The 21544-nt window shown below is 46.0% G+C and overlaps 1 protein-coding gene across 1 annotated transcript in view; it reads right to left on the bottom strand.

Moving 5' to 3' along the window:
* Nucleotides 1–21544, bottom strand: part of Dnah8 (dynein axonemal heavy chain 8) — a 252302-nt gene that overhangs the window by 95230 nt on the left and 135528 nt on the right. Inside the window, exons 60-70 of the mRNA XM_076557534.1 lie at nt 20862–21025; nt 19613–19805; nt 18359–18481; nt 15824–15954; nt 13663–13816; nt 11309–11473; nt 9576–9802; nt 7662–7780; nt 6485–6588; nt 5075–5251; nt 1958–2125 (exon numbers count right to left, since the gene is read on the bottom strand). Of these exons, the coding sequence (XP_076413649.1) occupies nt 1958–2125; nt 5075–5251; nt 6485–6588; nt 7662–7780; nt 9576–9802; nt 11309–11473; nt 13663–13816; nt 15824–15954; nt 18359–18481; nt 19613–19805; nt 20862–21025 (1725 nt within the window). The remainder of the gene's footprint in view (nt 1–1957; nt 2126–5074; nt 5252–6484; nt 6589–7661; nt 7781–9575; nt 9803–11308; nt 11474–13662; nt 13817–15823; nt 15955–18358; nt 18482–19612; nt 19806–20861; nt 21026–21544) is intronic.

The following is a 21544-nucleotide window of genomic DNA, read 5'->3' as shown; positions in this document are numbered from 1 at the left end:
AAGATGTGAGCTCTCAGCTACTGCTCCAGTGCCGTGCCTGCCTGCCTGCCGCCATGCTCCCCACCATGAGGACCTGAAACTGTAAGCTCCACATAAACCCTTTCTTCTATAAGATGATGTGGTCATGGTGTCTTATCACAGCAACAGAAGAGTAACTAAGTCATCGTTTGATTTTTTTTCAAAGAGGGAAGCATCAACTGACTCCAAACATACCAACCAACCAGCCAATCCTACTGGCAATAGCCAGCTTAAACCGGTAGACTGACTTTTTTTTTTCTAATTTCATAGTAAGATATATATATATATATATATATATATATATATATAGAGAGAGAGAGAGAGAGAGAGAGAGAGAAATGAAAACCCACATTCCTGTGCAGTAAATGTGTCTAAATACCACCAACTTTAAAGACCACCTTCTGGATATGGGGCTGGACTGACACCAAGCTGGTTAATATGCCACTGGTTCTCGACATATTTCATTTTTTTTAAAGGGTTTTGAACCTCAAAATATCTCTGTGCACATTTTGAGTGATATAGTGTTGTAAGTTGGAATCTTGAATACTCCTCAAAGACCCATATGTTAGGAGGCTGGAGAGATGGCTCCGGGGGCAAGAACACCTGTTATTCTTGCAGAGAACCTGGGTTCTGTTTCCAGCACCCACATGGTGACTTACAACCTCCATAACTCCAAAGTGTCTGACCCCCCTCTTCTGACCTATGTGGGCACCACACATGCACATGATGCACAGACATACATTCAGGCAAAACACATAGAAATAAATAAATATATATATATATATTTTTTTTAAAAAAAAAAGACCCTGTCTTGGTCACTGTTCTATTGCTGTGAAGAGACACCATGACCAAGGCAACTCATGAAAGAAAGCATTTAACTGGGGGCTTGCTTACGGCTTCAGAGGGCTATCAGCACGGCAGGCCGGCGTGGTTGAGAGCAACGTCCTGATCCACGGGCAGCCAGGGAAAGAGTCTGGGCCTGGCACGGACATTGAAACTCCAACCAATCTCCAGTGACACACCTCCTCCAACAAGGCCACACCTCCTAGCCCTTCTAAACAGTTCCACTCCCTGGCGATGAAGCATTCAAATAGACGGGCCTATGGGTGTCATTCTTACTCACACCAAAACAGACCCATGTCCCAAAGGCTTTGTCCCATAATGATGGTGCTATGAGGAGGCGGTAGAACCTGTGGTGGGCGGAGCTAGGGAGAGGACGTTAGATCGTGGAGTTACGGCTCTGGAAGGTGTGCTAGTTACGGTCTACTGCTGTGACAAAATGCATGATGAAGGCATCTTAAGGACAGAAACGGTTTGTCATGGTTCATAGTTTGCAGGGTGTGGTACGATCGATCTGTCATTGAAGAGGAAGGCACGGCAGCCATGGTGTCGGGAGTGTGCAGTCGGGGCACCTCGGATTCTTGCATCTTGGCAGAACGGAAAGCACAGAACACTTGGGAAGTGGGACCAGACTCAAGGCCCACCTCCAGTGCCCCTACCTCCTCTAGCAAGGCTCCACTCCCTAAAGTCTACATGACTTTTCAAGACAGAGCTACCAGCTTGGCACCAAGCATTCAAATGTATCAGCCTGTGGAGCACATTTCACATCCAGGAAAGAAAGGCTATGAGAACTCCAGCCCTTCCCATTCCAACCACCAGAGAGGGCTACCAGAACCCCAGCCCCTCCTCTTCCTCCCTTTACTTCCTGCTTCAGTGAAGTAGTTTCCTCTGCCATGTGCTTCAACCATAAACCTTTCCTTTTCATAAAGTGATTATCACGGGTTTTGTATGACAGTGATGGGGAAAATACTGAATAACGTGAAGTTGAAGATTCACTCTTGAATACATGGTAGCTGGTAGCAATGTGCCAAGCCTGGCTGATTCTCCATGACCCTGGACATCCGATGCAGCTCACGAGACTTCCAAAGGTTTTTCTTACCTTCAGTGACTCTCCCCATGAGGGCTTGCAGCAAGGCTTTTCGGGGTCCATGGTAACAGGGTCGATTTTCTTTTGGAATAGTAACAGCACACAGTCCATGATTCTCATAATCAGATGAGGTGGTTTGGCGAGCTTCCTGACCGTGGCAATGTCATTTGGTTTGATGGTCTGTAGCGGGGGAACAGGAACCAGTTTTTTTCCTGAGTGGTATTAACAGACTTATATATGGAAACCTAATTCTTCTAAGTGATGAAAGCAGAAAACAATCAAAACATATTTCATCTTCCAGTTCCTAACATTATCTCCTCAAGGGATCAAATTCTAAGGTTTCTGCATAATGGCTCCTTCATGGTTAGGTTCGGGTTTCTGTTTATTGGCCTGTATTCCTGCTCGGCTGCCCCTTACATTGACTGACTTCCAGGATCAATTACTCACTGCCCACTGCCCAGACCTCGGCTAACATAACTGGTATGCAGCATTTAGACAGCCTGCATCCTAGCACTGGGGAGGATCTCAGGGGCTTGTTGGCCAGCTAATCTAACTGGATCTGCCCCAGGCTCAGTGAGAGACCCTGCCGCAAAAAATTAGGTGAAGAGTGACAGAGTAAGACACTTGATGTCAAATTCTGCTCTCCATACATATGTGCATGTAGATATGCATACACCTGTGCACACATAGGTATGCACACTACAAATATGTACATATGCACACAACATACACAATGAAGATGAAGAAAAAATATCTTTAAAGAGAAAGCAGACAGAGCCCTGAATAACAGAAATCTTCCTTTTAGTTTTCATTTTTAGGGCTGTCCTGTCTCTGGAAGGGGGAGAAACTCCATGAAAACAAGAAAAACTATTATAGTAAAAGGCTTATGAAAATACACTTAGTGTGAACTGTATTTACATGAAGACATTGCCTGATGTGAGGGTTTAAATGAAAATGGTCCCCATGCGCTCACATGCTTGAATACTTGGTCCCCAGTTGGTCTGAACAGTTTGGGAAGGATTCGGAGGTGTGGTCCCGCTGGAGGAGGTACATTCTGGGGGTCAGGCTTTGAAGTTCCAAAAGACTCAGGGCATTCCCGATGTGCTCTCTACTTCCTGTTTGTGGACTGGTGTGTGAGATCTCAGCCATTGCCACAGCTGCCTGCCACAAGCCTTTGCTCCACCACCACGGACTCTAGCCCTCTGGGACTACAAACCCAATTAAACTCTTTCTTTTATAAGTTGCCTCAAGTCATGGTGTTTCATCACAGCAACAGAAAAGTAACTAATACACCTGACCTCCAAGATAAGGAAGACAAGGAGAACAAGATCAATAAAACATCTTAAGATTCATCCAGTTCCATGGCTGCTCTTTCATATGCCATTACATGGCCCATAAAGGGTGTGGAGGGTGTGACCTAGACATGGAACTAAAGGATTACTATGTATTTATTCATCCGTTTAACAGCTACAGGCATTCTCCTACAGAGAGCAAAGCGGGCAAACACAAACAGCCTTGCCTGCACAATCTCCCAGAGACGGCAGAGAAAATACAACTCCTTTAAAGGAGGGTCTGTCATGACAGAAGCACAGAGCGATGGCAAACAAGAAGAGCCCAGAAGAAGTGGAAACCTCTGGAGGAGTGAAGGCTGGGCCCAGTTTCAAAGGAATGCTGTGATCGGGCAATGAAGGTTAGGAAAAGCAGTCCTGGCAGACGGTAGAAGACATTTAGGTACATCCAAAGGTAAGAGGTCCCAATTCTTCTAGAACCCTACAGGTGCTTCTGTATGCGTGGGTCATACTGTATGTTGGGACAAAACAGCGAGGGCAAAGTTCAAAACATAGGAATCAGGTTGTTAGCAACAACAGAAGCAGGTAGACTAGTAGATTGTAGATAGATGATAGTAGATGATAGATAGATAGATAGATAGTTAGATAGATAGACAGATAGATAGATTAGATTAGATGAATAAATAAGTATAAATAATAGACAGATACTAGATAAATAATAGACAGTGCTGTGGAAAACTTTTTGTACACTGTGAAGACTTGTCGCTATGATTGGTTTAATAAACAAACTGACTGGCCAATAGCTGAACAGGATAAAGAAAGTTAGGTGGGAAAGCCAAACTGAGAATGATGGAATGAAGAAGGGCAGAGTGAGAGGAATTGCCACACAGACAGAGAATGAGTCAGACACACAAAATGGGACAGAGGTAAAGGCCACAAGCCTTGGGGTAGTACATGAATTAACAGAAATGGGTTAAGTTGTAAGAGCTAGTTAGTAATAAGCCTGAGCTATTAGCTGAACATTTATAATTCATATTCAGCCTCTGAGTCGGTTACTTGGGACCAGGAGGTTGGGACAGGAAAGGTCCCAACTACAAAACAGACTGAACGCGATCAATGTTGTATCATTTCTAATGCCTACATGAAACTTCAAGAATCCATGAGGGATTATCATGCCTGTGGAGACCTATAAAACTAAGTACACTGACTCCAGATTATGTGAATAAACTTGGTGGTCATGAGAAGGAAAGGCCAACCTCCTGCCTCCAGAGCCATGCCCCTGTTGTATGCACTGTGGTACACACATACAGTTTAAGTTGCTTGGTAGGCTGAAGCAGGAGGATGGCTGGAGGCCATCTTGTAACTGTATCCTTAGAGAAGTGAGAGCCACCAGAGGGTCTTAAAGAGGGGAGTGTCTAGGACAAGGCTGTCTCTGTAATCTGAATCCATCCACACTCTTAGGAGACATGTCCAACCTGAGGGTCCCCAGCCCCATGTGTCCTAGGATAGCTCTGAGTGCAGCCCAACAAATCTGCAGATGACAGTGCCATGTCTCAATGTCAAAGGATTGGCCATCCCCAGGGTTAAGCCACTGTCCGCCGGCTCTGTTTCCCGGTTCCCAGGGAAGGCTGGTTCAGGAAGGAGAGCAACAGCACACACTAAAGCCTGCAGCCGAGGAAATGGAGCCAACGGAGACATGTGTCTCTAGGTGAGGCTATTAACGGAGCTAAGGACTCCTCCACTCCGCTGCCTGGTTACAGAGCTCCAGGGTTAGTTTCACATGGCGAAGCCCAGCATCCTGTAAGATCTGCCCCGGGAGGGAGAAGGGGGTGGTGCTCACGTTTAGGGCGGCCTCCGCTTCTTCCAGCGCAGGTTTGGCTGCCTCCAGCTTGGACTCTGCCTTCACCTTTTCACTGTCGATCTCATCCACGATCTTCTGGGCTTTGTCCTTTACCTCCTGGACTTCATTCTTCACTTTGGCTGAAGCCTGGGCGCTCACGGTGACTTCTGCCAGCACCTGGTAAAGAGAGTCCACCAAACCCTTTCAAGTAAAATGTATGGCTGTGTGTCTGTGAGATACTTAGTAGAGTGTAAGACAAGAAAATAAGAGCAAAGCTCTCCATCTACGTCACCTGTGTTTTAATGTGTATTGAAAGGTACGTGGAGGGGTTTGGAGAGATGGCTCAGCAGTTAGGAGCACTGACTGCTATGACAGAGGACCTGAATTCAGTTCCAACATACCCACACCTGGTGGCTCACAATCATCTGTAACTCCAGCTCCAGGAGATCAGACACCCTCTTCTGGCTCCCACAGGTATTGAATGCATGTGAACATACACACACTCACACACACACACACACACACACACACACACACACACGCACACACACACACACACATATACACATGATTAAAAATTAAATCTTTAAAAATAGTTCTTCTGAGTGGTACCTTGAGATACTTCATTTTCTGAGCTATCCTTGATCTTAAGAGTATATATAAACAAATGTAAGAGTTCATAAAAATGGTGTTTCCAGTCTATGACCTTCTAGATAATTAAAACAATTCAAGTACAGTGGAGTAAAGTAGGAAGCCATATTGAGTCTCCTATAATAATACTACTAAAAGTAGCTAATGTTTGGTGGGTGCTTAACAATGCTTCCCTAGAGTCCCATCCAGTTCAGCAACTGGCTGGGGGGCCAGGCTCAGGTCACCACTTTCTAAGCGACTCTCAGATTGTGAAAGCAGTCTGAAAGAGGTGGTTGGCCACAAATGAGCCACACAGGCGTCCTATCACCATGGGAGAGGGCCTTTGGGTTGTTCTTTTTTTACTCCATAAACCCTCCCTCGCCTTAGCCTTTCCCTTACTCAGTTAAAAAAAAAAATTTTTTATGAGCCTTGCTTGGCTCCTCTAGAAAATTAGAATATGGAAGGACCTTGAAGATGAGATTTACTCTAACTCACAGTTAAAGAGGAAGTCCACAGACAGGTAAGTGAGAGCAATAGCTTAGTTAGAGAGAGAGAGAGAGAAAAGAACATTTTAGACCAGGCAGACGGGTGTCCCTGGACGACTGTCTTACCAGCCCTCGTCTGTAGGTTTATGTCCTGTTTATTTTAATAAAGTTTTCAAATAAAGATTTTTATAAGTTATTTTAATCAACTATGTGAGAATTATATACAGTGTAAAAGTACTTTTTAAATGTGGGGAGATATTCCTGGTTGGTGAGGACAGGGTACATGCAAACTTACCTCATCTGCTTTCACAGAAGCCACGGCCAGTTCCTTCTCCTTCACGGCGAGATCCTGTGAGAGTTTCGCGACAGATTCGCTGGCCTCCATCAGCTTGTCCAGACCTTTACAGACACAGACATAGACCGGCCCTCACTGGTTATGGCACAGCCTCACATCCCGTATGCATTCACTACGGACTATGTATAAGCCAGGCACAGTGTCTGACATGCATACCAAACACAACACCACGGACAGAAACCTGCCTGTCTTTAGAACAAGGCTGATCACTTTTCTTACACGCCCAGTGCTATAAGATTCGAACTCAGGTCCTCGTACTGGGGCAGCCAGCATGTTACCCGCCACGCCATCTCCTCAGCCCCGGGTTGTCTTGTTCCAGTTATGCTTTTTCTGGTCATCAAGCAGCACTCCGGGTCTGTGACCCACACCTAACACAGTGAACCCAGGGCTGAAAGAGCCATTAGCCATGGTCTTAGAGGAAGAAAAGGCCTCTGTTCACAACTACCTAGTTTTTTTTAACCAGGTCATAGGCCTTCGCTAACATGACCTACTTTTAATAATCAAATTAATATTTGGATTGAACAAATACTCAGGAGCTCCAGGTCATCCTGGACTATACATCGAGTTGGAGGCCAGTATAGACTACAGGCGATACTGTCTTAAAATACCAAAACAACTTAAAAAAAAATAGTACTTAGGGGCTGGAAAAATGGCTCATAGGTTAAGAGTTTGTACAGTTCTTGCAAAGAACCTAGCTTCATTCCCAGCACCCATGTAGGGCAGCTCACAAATTTCCCAGCACTCGGGAGGCAGAGGCAGGCAGATCTCTTTGAGTTCGAGGCTAGCCTGGTCTACAAAGCGAGTTCCAGGAAAAGCGCAAAGCTACACAGAGAAACCCTGTCTCGAAAAACAAAAAACAAAAAAACAAACAAACAAACAATTTCCTGTAACTCCAGCTCCAAGGGATTCAATTCCTTCTCCATACGTACCTGCACTCACAGTCACATACACACACACACAGCCACATACACACAGTCACATACACATATACATAATTTTTAAAATCTAAGAAAACAAAAAGTGTTTGATTTTCAAACACAGTGATACCCATTCATTAGAAGGCTGGGATCACCATCAAACAAACCCTAAAAAAGACAAAACTGGCCATTCCTCTTACCAATATTCATCCGCTCCGCTTGTTGATTGATATATTTCACCTTTTCAGTGTAGATGTTTTTATAACCATTTATAAATGAGAGGTATGATTTGGGAGTCACATGGGCTCTTCGGCGGTATCTGAAAATGGAATATAAAAACAGCCCGCTCAGTCACTCGGCTGTCTTTCTGTGAAGGACTCCCGATGTGACACCCACTCTGACAGCTATGCGCAGTACCTGGCATCCCAGAGGGCCATGGGAAAACACCGGACACATCTGTCTGTGGCTTTGCCCTCACGGGGTCCTTGACCTGACTCCTTCCTGCCCTACTCTGGCCTGGTGTTTCAGCACATGGGAAGCTGAGAGAAGGAGGCTGCGCAACCCCATGAGGGTTGTGAAGATTAAATAAGTTAGCATTCCTGAGCATGCTCTGTCAACAGGAAGTTTCTGGACAGACTGGGGGACAGTGGGGATGATGCCAGTGTGTGCTGTAATTCCTTTTCACTTGGCTGTTGTTGGCTGCTCATTACAAGACCAGTCTCTCCCCTGTCTAGGTGAATTGTTCTCGAAGTCCAAACAGCCACACTGGACTCAGGGTTCAACTCACTGTGAGCTTTACGCTTCAGTCATTATAATAACCACAGAGATAAACAAAACGGGTGATTGACATCAGAGAAACTCAGGTCCCAGTCTAGGCTCCGAGTCTAGACTCTACAGTCTTACAGTTTTCACTGAAAGGCTCACCTTTGGAGTTCTGAGGGCTTTTAACATTTTCAAAGTTTCTTTTGATTGTTTTTGTTTCTGTCTTTTGTCCGTTTGCTAAGAACGGACAGGTATGTAACTATCGCTAGAGCGTTTTGTGAAAACATTCACTTTGTAAAATTGTTTTGTAGAAACCACTCCTCAACGTAAGAAAATGGGAAAAGTTTGAAGGCCACAGCACAATTTCCAAACCTCAAGAAGTACATTTTGTGGTCGTGGGAAAAATCAAAAGAAATTGATGTTGCCAGATGAGAGAAGCAGAAGCAGTAATGTCTGCCTAACTGTGAGGATTCATGCCCACTCACTCCAGAGAGGCTGAGAAACACCTAGAATCAGTTAAGAGGGATGGTCTGGGCATGGTCCTAGCAAAAGGAAGGGGTCAGCATAAGCAAACCCTTCAAGGCACGGACATCCCTCAGAGGTCCCAGGACCACCCAGACTCTGCACGGAAAAACAGGCAAAGCTTTTCAAGCGGGTTCTGCACCTCGAAAAGCCCACCCACTCACCCAAAGCAGGGAGCTCAATATTCTGCAGGCCCTCGTAGACCCACCTGGCATCCTTACCCATCGGCTCCCATGCATTGTGGGGCAAGGAAACCCTACGGTTTTGTGGGCAGCTTGCTCAGAACGAGCAAACCATGGCTGTTCTTGCTGGGTGGTTCTTCTGCACCCAATTAAAGTCCTGTTTCATAATTAATTGCCAGAAAAGCTTTGATAAGACTCGGCTATGCAAATGCCAAACCTAAAATGTTCCCTCAACATAAGGCAATAAAGAAACTTAAAAACAGTGTCCTTCTTTAATCAGAATAAATAATGCATTGGGATAAGCAGCTCATTTGAACCGTTTATAAGGAATTATTTAGGTCATTTTCAAAACAAAATTAAGCAAATGAAACTGTGATTCATTAAGCATCTGCTACTTGGAGTCCTGGAGGGTAAAGAGGTATTTAAAAGTATGGCCCCTAGTTAATTTTTAAATCTCATTTATCTGGCATCTTTTCATTATTTAATCACTAGGAAATCAATGCCAAAAAAAAAAAAAATGCAGTGTGGCTAGACCTGTGCAAAAAAAAAAAAAAAAAAAATCAGGCTATGCAAAGAGTCGTTTACTGGTTGTTACATTTAATTCCTCTTTGGAGAGAACTCTCTGGGGTCCCAGCTAATCTCACATACCTTTGGAAATAATTCTCACAGCTCTCGGAAACCATGTCGTGGAAGAGTCCCATGGTTTCCACAACCTGCCTCTTGATCTCAGCGGAGCAGACAATGTTATAATCCAAAAGGAAGTAGGAGGCCACGGCAATCAGAGCCTCCTTGGGCCAGCGGCTGAACCAGTCCATGGTGCACCCGGAAATCAAGCCCGGGAACTTCAGGGAGCGGGCCCGGAACTTCTCACCAACCTGTGGAGAGCAAGGTCAGAAGACATGAGAAACACGGAGGGAGCTTGAAGGCCCGCTGGAGAGAGGGCTATGTTCACACCCTGGGCCAGCAGTGTGATGCTGAGGGTTAAAAACCACCAGCTTGGGCTGCAGCAGAATACCAAGTCAGTGTTTAGCTGAGGGAAGGTGCGGTATTCATCTCTTCCTTGTCCTGGGGAAATGGCTGCCATACGGGGTTCAAGTCTAGGAACCTACCTTCTAAGAGGAACATGGTAAACTGACAATGGGGTGGGGGGTGGGGGGGCTGGACCCTGGAGAGAGCACAAATGTGACAGTCCTGAGGGGAAAGAAGCTTTTCCAAACTCTCCCTTTGGCTGTCTATTCAAACAAGGGACTCCAGGAAGTTAGAACACCCCTAGGATGTCATGCTGTGTACTGGAGCCCAGATAATGAACCACACCTCGACAGGACTGCTTAGCCACCCCAGCTCCTGCCTTCTATCTAAATTCAAACCTCAGGACAGGACCCAGAAGACGGATGAGCAGTGAAGGGGCATGTCCCTGGGCCCCATTGTTCTTCCTGCCAATGTTGACCACACTGAACCAATTCCCCTTTTCTTTTTTTTCACTATTAATCTGTCTCTTTAATGGACTCATTGAGTACCAGTGGCCAAGGCTGGCCTCTTGAGCTGCCCAGGCCAGAGGCTCTAACAGGTCCAGTAACACAGGCAGCTTACGGAAGAGGTGGTCCCTCTAGGGACGCAGAGAGAGAGAGACAGAGACCTCCTCCAAGTGTCTGAGAAGGACTGTATGTATGAAGGAGAGGAAGGAACTGGGCTCATTTTACAAGGCAGGAGCAGAGAAAAAGCTCAGAGAGAGAAAACTCAATTGTACAGAGAAGAGTTCAGACACCAGGCTGCCTCCACCCTACAGAGGAATGAGACCCTCTGAGGTAGAGCAGAACTATACATGAAAACATCCCATGAGGATAAAAATGTCCTACATGTATGCTTTCCAGCAGTGCTTCGCGGGGTGGTAACCACTGGCCCCACGTGGCCAGTGAACACTGGAAATGGGGCTGCCAGGCCCCAGGAACTGGATGTTTATTTTTACATAATTTTAACTAATTAAAATTCAAGTAACCACATGGGGCAAATGGCTGCTAGATTGGCAAGCACAGTGTTCTAGAGATACTCAAAGGTGGAAAATCCATCAAGAATATTCTTGATGTTATGTCCATATTGGAGATACAGATGGGCAGGACTGTATCACTAAATTCTTCACGATTCAAATAATCTACATCTCTTGTTAATCTGTGAACTGGTAAAGCTATACAGTAGCCTCAAATAACTCCTATACTCTTAAATGGCTGCACTGGTGATGAGATTTGGGTCCAGGGAGCGTGTGGTACTAGGAAGGAATTCATTTTAGTTTCGTGACAGAAAGGCTAATTTCTGATCAAGCAGCTCCTCAGAGAAGGTCGCCTATTAGATGCCTGATTCCGTCTACACGCAGACTGGAGATTCACCGGGGAAAAGCAGAGGACGACATGTAAATTCCTCCTGGATCTGCTGATGAAGTACTCATACAGGTTGTCAAAGGTGGGAGGGTGGCGAGGCAGCTCCCTCTTCATCACCGACACCAGGCCCTGGGTGATTTCATCCATCTCGTCTCGGGCAAACAAATTGGAGATCTTTGAGGAGCATACAAGAAAGTGAGAAAGTGATGTGTATTTTAAATAGTTAATAATTTCCCACTGCTGTAAGTGTAGTTAGTCACCCTCCCTCCCTCCCTCTCCCTCCCTCTCCCTCCCTCCCTCCCTCCCTACTTCTCTCTCTCTCTCTCTCTCTCTCTCTCTCTCTCTCTCACACACACACACACACACACACACACACACACACACCACCACCACCACCACCACCACTCCCTTTCTGCTGCTCCTCAGCCACATGCCAAGTTTGCCAGACATTATCAAGAGCACCACTCTTTTATTGAGGACAGTAATCAAGAGCAGTTCATAGTGCCCCCCCCCCTGCTTAAGAAACTGTCACCCTAAGAACGGTCCCCCTCCACCAATCAATGCTTTCAAGTATCTAGTGATTGGCAGGGCTTTTCAACTCTGCTCTCAAGACACTGTACTTAGGTCCCATGGAGCATCGGCAATCACCAGCGTGCTGGCCGGAGTCCACAGCGGCAGGCCTGACCGTGAGAAGGGAGTGCTTTGGGCCTTCCCAATTGGCTGGTGTCTGGGAACGTGGCTTTGGGGATATATCTCTTCCATTACTAATTGATAAGGTGTTTCCCCTGAGTTTAAACTATTCATGCACACACTGCCAATATATGGTAAAGGCCTGCTTTTCTCCTGAGAGTCCAGACAGGTGTGGACGGCTCTAACAAGATCTTCCGACTCGGAATCCCCACACAGGCTTCCCTGAGTGGAAACGTGGTGTTAACAGCATGGGGTACATATGCCAACACCTCTTCCTAAAGGGGACATGTTTTATATGGCCCCTCAGGCAAGCACAGGACACCTGGACATTGATTCCTCAAGGCTACACGTGGGGTGTGTGTGTGTGTTTACATGTGTGTGGGGGTGTTCACATGTGTGTGGGGGTGCCCATTATGTGTGCTGGTATGCATGCCCATGGGCGTGGAGGCCAGAGGACAATCTCAGTTCATTCTTCAGACACCATCCACCTTGATCTTTGAGACATGGTCTCTCACTGATTTAGAACTCACAAAGTAGGCTAGGCTTTGCTGGCTGGCCAGGGGGCCCCAGGGATGCCCCCATCTTCATCTCCCCAGCAGAGGGATTCCAAGAACTCACCACCATGCATGGGTTCTGGGGAATCAACCTCAAGCAAGCATTTTCCTGACCAAACCATCTCCACAGTCCAGGACGGCTCCTACTTACGACCCAGTTGGGTATACTTCCTGTAAATCTCAGCCATTAGTACAACTATGTGCTGAGTGCTGGCAACCTTCTAACGAAGTACTAAAGGTGGGTGGCTATGGGAAACAGTAATGCAAGAGCCCACCCCACCCACTTCCAGCAAACAGAATTCATTCCACCATTCTCCACTCCCAACTGGTACATAGGTGGAATAATAAAATGAGGCATAGGACCAAGCTGAAGATAAAAGATAGGCCAGGAAATGTATTTAAGAGGGAATAAAACATACAAAAAAAAATATGGAGGTAGGCAGCATGCATTTCACACAAATACAAAAATAAAATGAAATAACCCACAACATGGTGTGTGCCTAAATCTCATTTCTCAAGTCAAGAATGTATGCAAAACAGTCTCGCATTTGTAAAGTTCCTGTTCTTCCTACACAAATGGAATTTGGATTTAAGGGCTGGGGAGACGGTTCAGGTGGGAAAGCGCTTACCTTGCAAGCATGCAGACTTAAACTCAGTCTCCAGGAACCCACATTTTAAAAACTAACAGACTAACAAAAGCCAGGTATGACATAATCCACGTACTGAGCCTGAGTCCCAGCTCCTATGTCAAAAGCCATGTGTAGCAGCACATGTCTGCCATGCCGGCCCTGGGGAGATGGAGACAGACAGACCCCGGGGCTCACTGGCCAGCCAGAGTCCCAGGCACACCAGAAATCTCTTGCCCGAAACAAACAAACGAATGAAAGGTGGATAGTGACTGAGAGGAATGACAGCCAGGGACAGTCTTGGAATTTCCACATGCAAATTCACACATGTGCATATATATATATATATCCACACACATGCACGCACGCACGCACGCACGCGCACGCACGCGCACACACACACACACACACACACACACACACACACACACACACACACACACGCATACGCTACATACTTTCTCACTGTGAGCCGCCCCTCTCCGAGCCCCACCTCCCCCGAGGACAGCAAGTTATTAAGGTACTCCAGGAACGCCTCATCTTTTATCTCGTTGTCCGTAAAGATGAAGGTGATGCCTTTGCCTTCCGCTCCGGCGACTTTGTACAAGTTCTTCAGGTCTTCTATGAGATTGGTCACATTGTAAGACCTACACGAGAGGCGGCAGATGGTTTCTCAAAGGCTTTAACGAAGCTGGAGACACGGCTCCGCCGTTAGGAGGGCTCGCTGCTCCAGCAGAGGACCCGTTTAGTTCCCAGCTCCCGCCCTGGGTAGCTCAGAGGTGCCTGTAACTCCAGTTGCAGGCCTCTGTGGGCACCGCACACACGTCTTTGAGCATACAGAGGAGTAGGCACACACAAACACATAAACGTAAAAGTAACGCGTTAACATATGTAGTCACAGTTTATCTCAAGACACAGTAATAAACCATGATAATTAGAGCAAAAAATCTGCACTGACTCCAACACATACATGAGTAATGGTGTCTGCCAGAAAACTCGGGGAGCAGAGATAATGAACTAAGGGTTGCCATTCAAAACAAGTTATGTTCTTTACATCTCAGGAACAGAGAAGGGGAGAATTTAACAGAACTCACCCAGAAATCATAACGGGAAAGGAAAATGAATATGAACCCTGCCCAACCATCCTAATTAACAGATATTGTCCAAGTGAATATACATCTCATATCCAAAACTAATCTGAAATCTGGATGAGTTTGGTTTGGGGGGTGGGGAAGTGGCAATAAATTAGGAATAAAATTAGTGGCAAATTAGATATCACAGCCATGTGCACAGCTCACCAAGTGGCTCGATGCAGGGAACGCCTACAGATAGATTATGCAATTTGGCCTAAGTAATTGAACTACTGTAATGAGGAGGTTACTGATTATGAATATGGAAGATCCTGGGCTTTTTCCTATCGCCCCTGTTTCCTGGTAGATACAAGTGCCACGGGCAGTGGTTTCGATAAATAATAACACAACAGGCCTTTCTGAAGTGTTGTATCTAAAGGGTAAACTGATGACAGGGACAGTGGGGATGTGTCACGTGAAGAGGGTACCAGAGTGCAAGCGACAAGGCCACCCACTGGGATCACAGATTCAGATATACCCAGGATTCTGGCTCAGTACCAACAAGGGAAGATGTGCTGGGGCTGGAGTCTCTACCAGATGGAAGGATGCACAGCCCACTTAAGGAGAGAGCCACAGCGCAGCCAGCCACTGGAAGGTAGACTACCTGATGGCAGCTTTTCCAGTTATCTCAAGAGAAGTCAGCAGTGTATCTTTTAAGATGTTAAACCTTCCAATTTTTAAGTTTTTAAAGTTTCGACTGATTTCTAGTAACACATTTTTACTAATTTCTATTTAGCACAGTTTGTGCTCTTTAGTTCCTTATTGACAATTTCAAACACGAGTAACTGTATTCACATGGTGTCCACCTCTCTCTCCCCTCTCCTCCCATGTCCTCCCCTCATGCTGTCTCAAGTCTTATCTCTTTTGCTATAACCATTATTCTCTCTCTCTCTCTCTTCTCTCTCTTTCTCTCTCTCCCTCTCCCCCTCCCCCTCTCCCTCTTTCTACTCCTTCTACACACACACACACACACACACACACACACACACACACACACACACAGGACCTGCCATTTAGTGTTACTCTCACATACGTGTTTCGGGCTGACCACTATAACCTATCAGGAGGTCCATCCCTGGTGAAAACTAATTCGCCCTCTCCCAGTAGCCATTGATTGCCTGTAGCTCCTCATCTATGGATAGGGCCTTATGAAACGTCCCCCATCCATGCTGGCATGCTGACTGGTGCCGCTGTCATGCAGGCCTTTGGCTGGGGGTGTACTTCATCCATAATCTGTGTGTATCCTCTTACATATGAAATTTTACTTAGAAAGAGGGGGCCAGAGAGATGGCTCAGTGGGTAAGGGTACCTGCTATCAAGCCTGATGACCTGACTTCAACCCCTCAAGACCCACCTGGTGAGAGAACATTGTGGCATGCCCACACATAGACACACATGCACACAAAATAAATAATAAAGATTCAAGAAAAAGAAATTGAGGCAAATCAATACACCAGAGCGCTGTTTTTAAACATAAACAATGAATTACAGGATGACACGCCATTGAGTTTTAGCCCATCTTACCTGGTTAATGTGATCTGAAATATTTGGTACCCAGCAATAAAAGAGGCCAGTCTCGAAAGGCTTTGTTTCCCTGAGCCGCCGACACCCACCAGCAATGCATTACCACAGGATGTTCGGATGATCCGAGAGATCTAGTTTTGAAAGAAGAGTGCTCATCAGAAAAATGGGTGCAAATGTCTACAATTTCTTGCACTCATGGGGCCAAAGTCCGACCATGTGTTTCTAGACTACCTTGGACTCTTTCCTAACAATGCTGTGTCCTGGATTTTGTTGTTGTTGTTGTTGTTGTTTTAACATGTTGTTGTTGTTTTATTTAACTCAATTTCTTTTTTTTATTTATGGGTGTGTGTGTGTGTGTGTGTGTGTGTGTGTGTAGGGGGAACCCCTGGAGGTCAGAAGGTGCTGGACCCTCTGGAGCTGGAGTTACAGATGGTTATGAGCCACCAACATGGGTGCTTGGGGCTAAAACCAGGTCCTCTGCAAAAGCAGCGAGTGTCCTTAGCTACTGCGCCGTCTCCAGCCTTCGGTTTCCTCGGCCCACCTGTATTTGCCTCATGAAAGAGAACAAGTTGGTTTTGCTCTCTTCTGTTTCAAAACTGTTCTTTCTGTGTATTTATGTGCACATGCCATTACTTATTTTTTTTAAGATTTATTTTTATTTGTGGGTTGGGGGGACAGTGTACATGTTGTACAGGTACCCAAGGAGGCCAGAGAGGATGTCGGATCTGCTGGAGCTAGAGTTAGAGGCAGTTGTGAGCTACCTAATGTGGGTCATAGGAACCAAACCCCAGTCCTCTGGAAGAACAGCAAGTGCTCTTAGCCTCTGGGCTGTCTCTCCAGCCCGTATTTAACTTCTTTGAGACTTTGTGGCTGATTAGGATACACAAGTGTAAGAAAGGGCTAAAGCTGATTGTGTATTGTCCATGTTGCCTGTTACAGTGAATCATACAGACACCTAGCTACAAGGTACACTGGCTTTACCTTCTCTTTTCACAAAGTATCAAAATTCTGGGATTAGCAAAAGTAAAGGGGACACTTTTGGGAAAAGCCTGTGGGAGCTAGCCCTCCACCTGGTGTGACCTTTCTGTGACTGCTTTCTGCAGTAAGGCAAGTGGAGGCCCTGGGCTTACAGAGGCCCTGCAGACAATGAAGAGAAAAAAAAAGGCCGTCTTTAGTCTTTTATTTTAATGTCACCAATGAGGAAGCATGTAGATGGATCGCTGAATTCATTATTATCCATAAATGTATCTATTTTAAAAATTTTTATTTATTTTATTTTATATTTGTACGTGTTTTGTCTGCCTCTTTGTCTCTATACCATATGCATGCAGTGCCCAAGGAGGCCAGAAGAGGTCGACATAGAGCCCCTGAAACTGGAGTTACTGATGGTTGTAAGATACTGTGTGGGTGCTGGGAACTGGACCCAGCTCCTTGGGAAGAGCTGCCAGTGATCTCAACCACTGAGCCATCTCTCCAACTCCTAAAAGTAACTATTTTTTAAAAAACATATAATATATCCAGATGGCAAATCAGTAATGACACTTTGGTTATGCATGGATTACATCACATTTTGAAATATATTCACCACTTACGTTTTTTTTTTTTGCACTCAGATGAGGCTCCCAAGGCCCCCATATCGTCGTCATGGTGGGAGCTTAGTAACTAATGTGTTGGATGCATCGTGTGGAAATCCTGAGACGTTAAGAATTCCACCAACTTTGAGGCTGTATCCTTACATGATGTCATCACTGCTGGGAAGAATTCCTCTGCCATGATCCAATTATGTAAGGGAATAACCTGTTTGGCAGCTTCCCATCAACGGATCACACCAAGCTACCTCTAAATAGCTCCTTTCCCTGTCAGTCCTGTGCACCTGTCTTTCCCCATCAGTCTGGGTTCGAGGCCAGCCTGGTCTACAGAGCGAGTTCCAAGACAGCCAAGGGCTTTACAGAGAAACCCTGCCTCAAAATAAATACAAGAGTCCTTGCTGTGCAATCATGGGGACCTGAGTCCAAATCCCAGAACCCATGTAAAAAGCTAGGAATGATCACACACGCGGGGCACTATGAGGACAGAGACAGGAGGACCACCAGAGACGGTTGGCTGCCAGAGATCCAGGTTCAATGAGAGATCCTGTGTCAAGGAAATAAAGTGGAGCGTGACAGTGCAGGGCGCCTGACATCTTCTTCTGGCCTCCCTGTGGGCACGGGCACACATGCTTGCACACACAATAATTAAGCATAATTCCAAGAAGGGGCATTTCTTCCCAAGCTGTTCGAGCTTCGTCCGAGAATGGGGAGCACTGGGAATCAGAAGGCCAGAAGCTCGGGGCACAAAATCCAACTGCCCTTGGAAAACACATGTGAGTGGGCTCAAGGGATTCTTAAGGATCCACTGTTTTCAGAAACAGGGAGCTGACTCAGCCGTGGCTACTCTTCTCGGGCTGCCTGGTGGGATGGGTGCTCTCACGGCACATTTACCTAAGAAACTAAGTTTGAACAACATTCACAGACACCAGGAAGTAGTCAACAGCACCTTAATTAGGTGAGTCATCGCATCTTTAAAAAACACCAGGTCAAGAGATGTCCCTCTGATGATCTCATTGAACTGCCTCTGGTAAAACTGCAGTTTTTCACACAGAAAATCGAAGCTTGGCACCTGTAGGAGGGAAAAAAATAATATAGAAGACCCAAACTTTTTGATGCAGCAAATATTTTTTCTCTGTTTTTAGTCTGTGATTTAGTAGTTTAGCTTTTCGAAAATACACAGAAAAATTACGCCGTTGATGTGGCCAAGTCCACAATGTGGTTGCTGTGAAGCAGAGCCCTACCTACTGCGTTTACACATCGGTCTTTTGCTCCACGAGCACTTTATAATTATGTTGATATGTGATCTTCTCCCCTCCCCCAAATTCACTTGCACTCTTGTTTTCGTTTCATCAAATCTACCTCTTTTTTTTATTTATGTGTATGTGTCTTCCTGAAGGAGTTTTGTAAACCACATGCATGCAGATGCTCTTGGGGGCCAGAGGGGTCAGATCCCCTGGGACTGCAGCTACAGGGTGCAGTAAACTGTCATGTGGGTGCTGGGGACTGAACCCCGCTCCTCTGCAAGAGCAGGACGTGTTTTCAACTGCTGAGCCATCTCTCCAGCCCCAGATCTATCTATTAATGCAGGAAAATGGCACGTCTCTGTTTAATTCACTAAAGTTTTATCACGCCAACTCCTCAATAGTTCATCAAGGGCCTGAGAAATGTCGGACCAAACATTTTCCAAGTGACCTTTTCCATCTTGGGATGGCTGGCCAAGGCTGGCCAAACTTCCATAAGGGCTAAAATCGATATTTTAGTCTCGTGATCCTTACCGTTTCTATTGTAATTACTCTACTCTGCTCTTGCAAAACAGTCACAGGCAAAAGACAAACAAGTGTCCATGACTATGTTTCAATAAAACTTTATCTAGGAACTTTGAAACTTGAATTCCATATAGCTTACGTGGTGTTTGTTCTTTATCTGTCTGTCTATCCATCAATCCATATGTATATATATATATCAATTTAATACCCATGAATATATTTAGTGCCGCCTGTGTGTGCATGGGTGTTGGACCGTCTCCTAGAACATAGGTAGCCTCCCAGGGCCTTGAAGAAAGTGACCCTCCCTCTTCCAAGAGCCATCAACTGTCAATGGCTCCTTAGCTGACACAGGACTCCATGAGCTCCTCCCCCAACCATGCTGAGAAAAAAAAAAAATTTTTTTTTGAAAACCTCTGAGAGATGACAATAAGTACCAATTCGTAGATTTTGGGCACTTCAAACATCGTGTCTTCAGGCTCGTCACCAGTGGGCTCAGGCATGTCCCGGAGAAAATCCACAAAGTATGGTTCGGTGGCAATCATCGACGCGATCTCAGGGCTGATGTTCTCCTCAACGGCCCGAACCAGTTGGACATTGAACCACTGCTCATCTTCAGGAGTTATAAACCTGAAAGGACAGGGCACTGAAAAGGAGACAGACAGACGAGAGAAGCACCCTGCACCTGCCCAACCCCGCCCCTTCCTCTCCTCACGACAGGAAACACTATGCCCTCTATTCAGAGAGGGGCACAGCCCTATTGCTTAGGTGAAGCCAACAGGCCCCTATGATTTGTGGGGCAAGTGAGGAGCAGGCACGTGACCCTCGCCACCTCGGACCCACAGTGCCACAGAGGGAAGACAGAAGAGCTGCTAACATCTGTAGAGCTCTACCCGTGTGTCAGGATGATGCCACCAGTTCACGAGCCTGGTGGCATCGTATACATCTCTCAAATGAGGAAACTGTAGCTCAGAGAGACAATGGAACGTTAATGGGGGGATACGAGATTTCATCCATGCCATGATCGCTGCTTTTAGAAAAGACATAGCTGAAATTCACCGCTAAATTATATCAACTCTCTGGTGGTGTCATGGCCCCTGAAGAGGAGCTGCTGCAGCAGTAGTGGGGGCGGGGGACGACCGGCAGAGGACATTCTTAAAGTGACAGGCAAGTGAGAAGCGCCACTGATGTTGTTCAAGCCTCGTTGGAGACCGACACACAGGCCAAGGAGAAGGCTCAGTGGACAAAGGGCTGCGGCACAAACATGGAGACCTGAGTTTGGACAGCCAACACCTTTGTAAAAGCCAGGTGCAGTAGCATCACCCTTGTCGCCCCAGCTCTAGGAAGGCAGAGGCGGGAGGAGCCATGGAGCTCTCTGGCAGGTCCGTCTAGCTGACTTAGTGAGGTATGGATTCAGTGAGAGAGCTTGCCTCAAAAACAAAGTGGAGAGGAGTTAAAGAAGACACCAGGCCTCCATGAGCATGTGTACGCATGCAAACACACACACACACACACACACACGCACGCACGCACGCACGCACGCACGCGCACACACACAATTTGAGACAACCGTCCTTATCCATGGCTCCGAGTAGGTAATGCAAGCATCAGCCCAGAAGTGTAGATTGATTAGGCCTGGCTTCTCGGGTCATGCGTGTAGACGTCAGGCAGGGCCGCAGTGCACACCTGTCTGCGATCACTCTGTTACACTCATGTTTGAAGAGCGACATGAGAACGGGAATCGAGTCGCACTCTTCAGCTTTTATGGTTAACATCCCTTGCCAAATTCTGGAAAGATCGCGAAGGTTGAAGATGTAATGGAATTTGGAAGGCGTCGGCAGCATCTTCACCTGGAGACGAGAAACAAGGTTAATGCTCTCAATTTAATTCCCAGATTTAAAAAAAAAAATTAAGAGTAGCAATAGTAGATTTCGCAAGACTAGCGATGTCTTCTTGGCTATTCTATCTCATACACCCTATTTTAATATTTTTTTTCTTCACTTCTATTTTTTTTTTATGTGTTTGGTTGCATGTAGGTCTGTGCACCACAGGGGTGCAGTGCCCAGTGAGGCCAGAAGAGGGCATCGGATCCCCCAGGACTGGGAGTTACAGATGGTTGTGAGGCAACATGTGGGTGCTTTGAACTAAATCCAGGTCCCCTGCAAGGGCAGCCAGTGCTCTTAACCATCTCCCCAGCTCCCATCACACTTCCTGTTTAAGAATGGACCTGGTGAGTAAATAAATAAGACCAAGTTCATATTTTTGTCATAGCATTGACAGCAAAAAAAAAAAAAAATCATAAATAAGCAACATAAAAGTTTTAAAGCCAGGAATCCTTAAAACAGGATGGATTCTAGAATAACACACAA

The sequence above is a fragment of the Peromyscus maniculatus genome, chromosome 21, assembly GCF_049852395.1.
Source record: "Peromyscus maniculatus bairdii isolate BWxNUB_F1_BW_parent chromosome 21, HU_Pman_BW_mat_3.1, whole genome shotgun sequence".
NCBI lineage: Eukaryota > Metazoa > Chordata > Mammalia > Rodentia > Cricetidae > Peromyscus > Peromyscus maniculatus.
The sequence above is the reverse complement of the archived record's forward strand: the minus strand, read 5'-3'. Positions and strand labels throughout refer to the sequence as shown.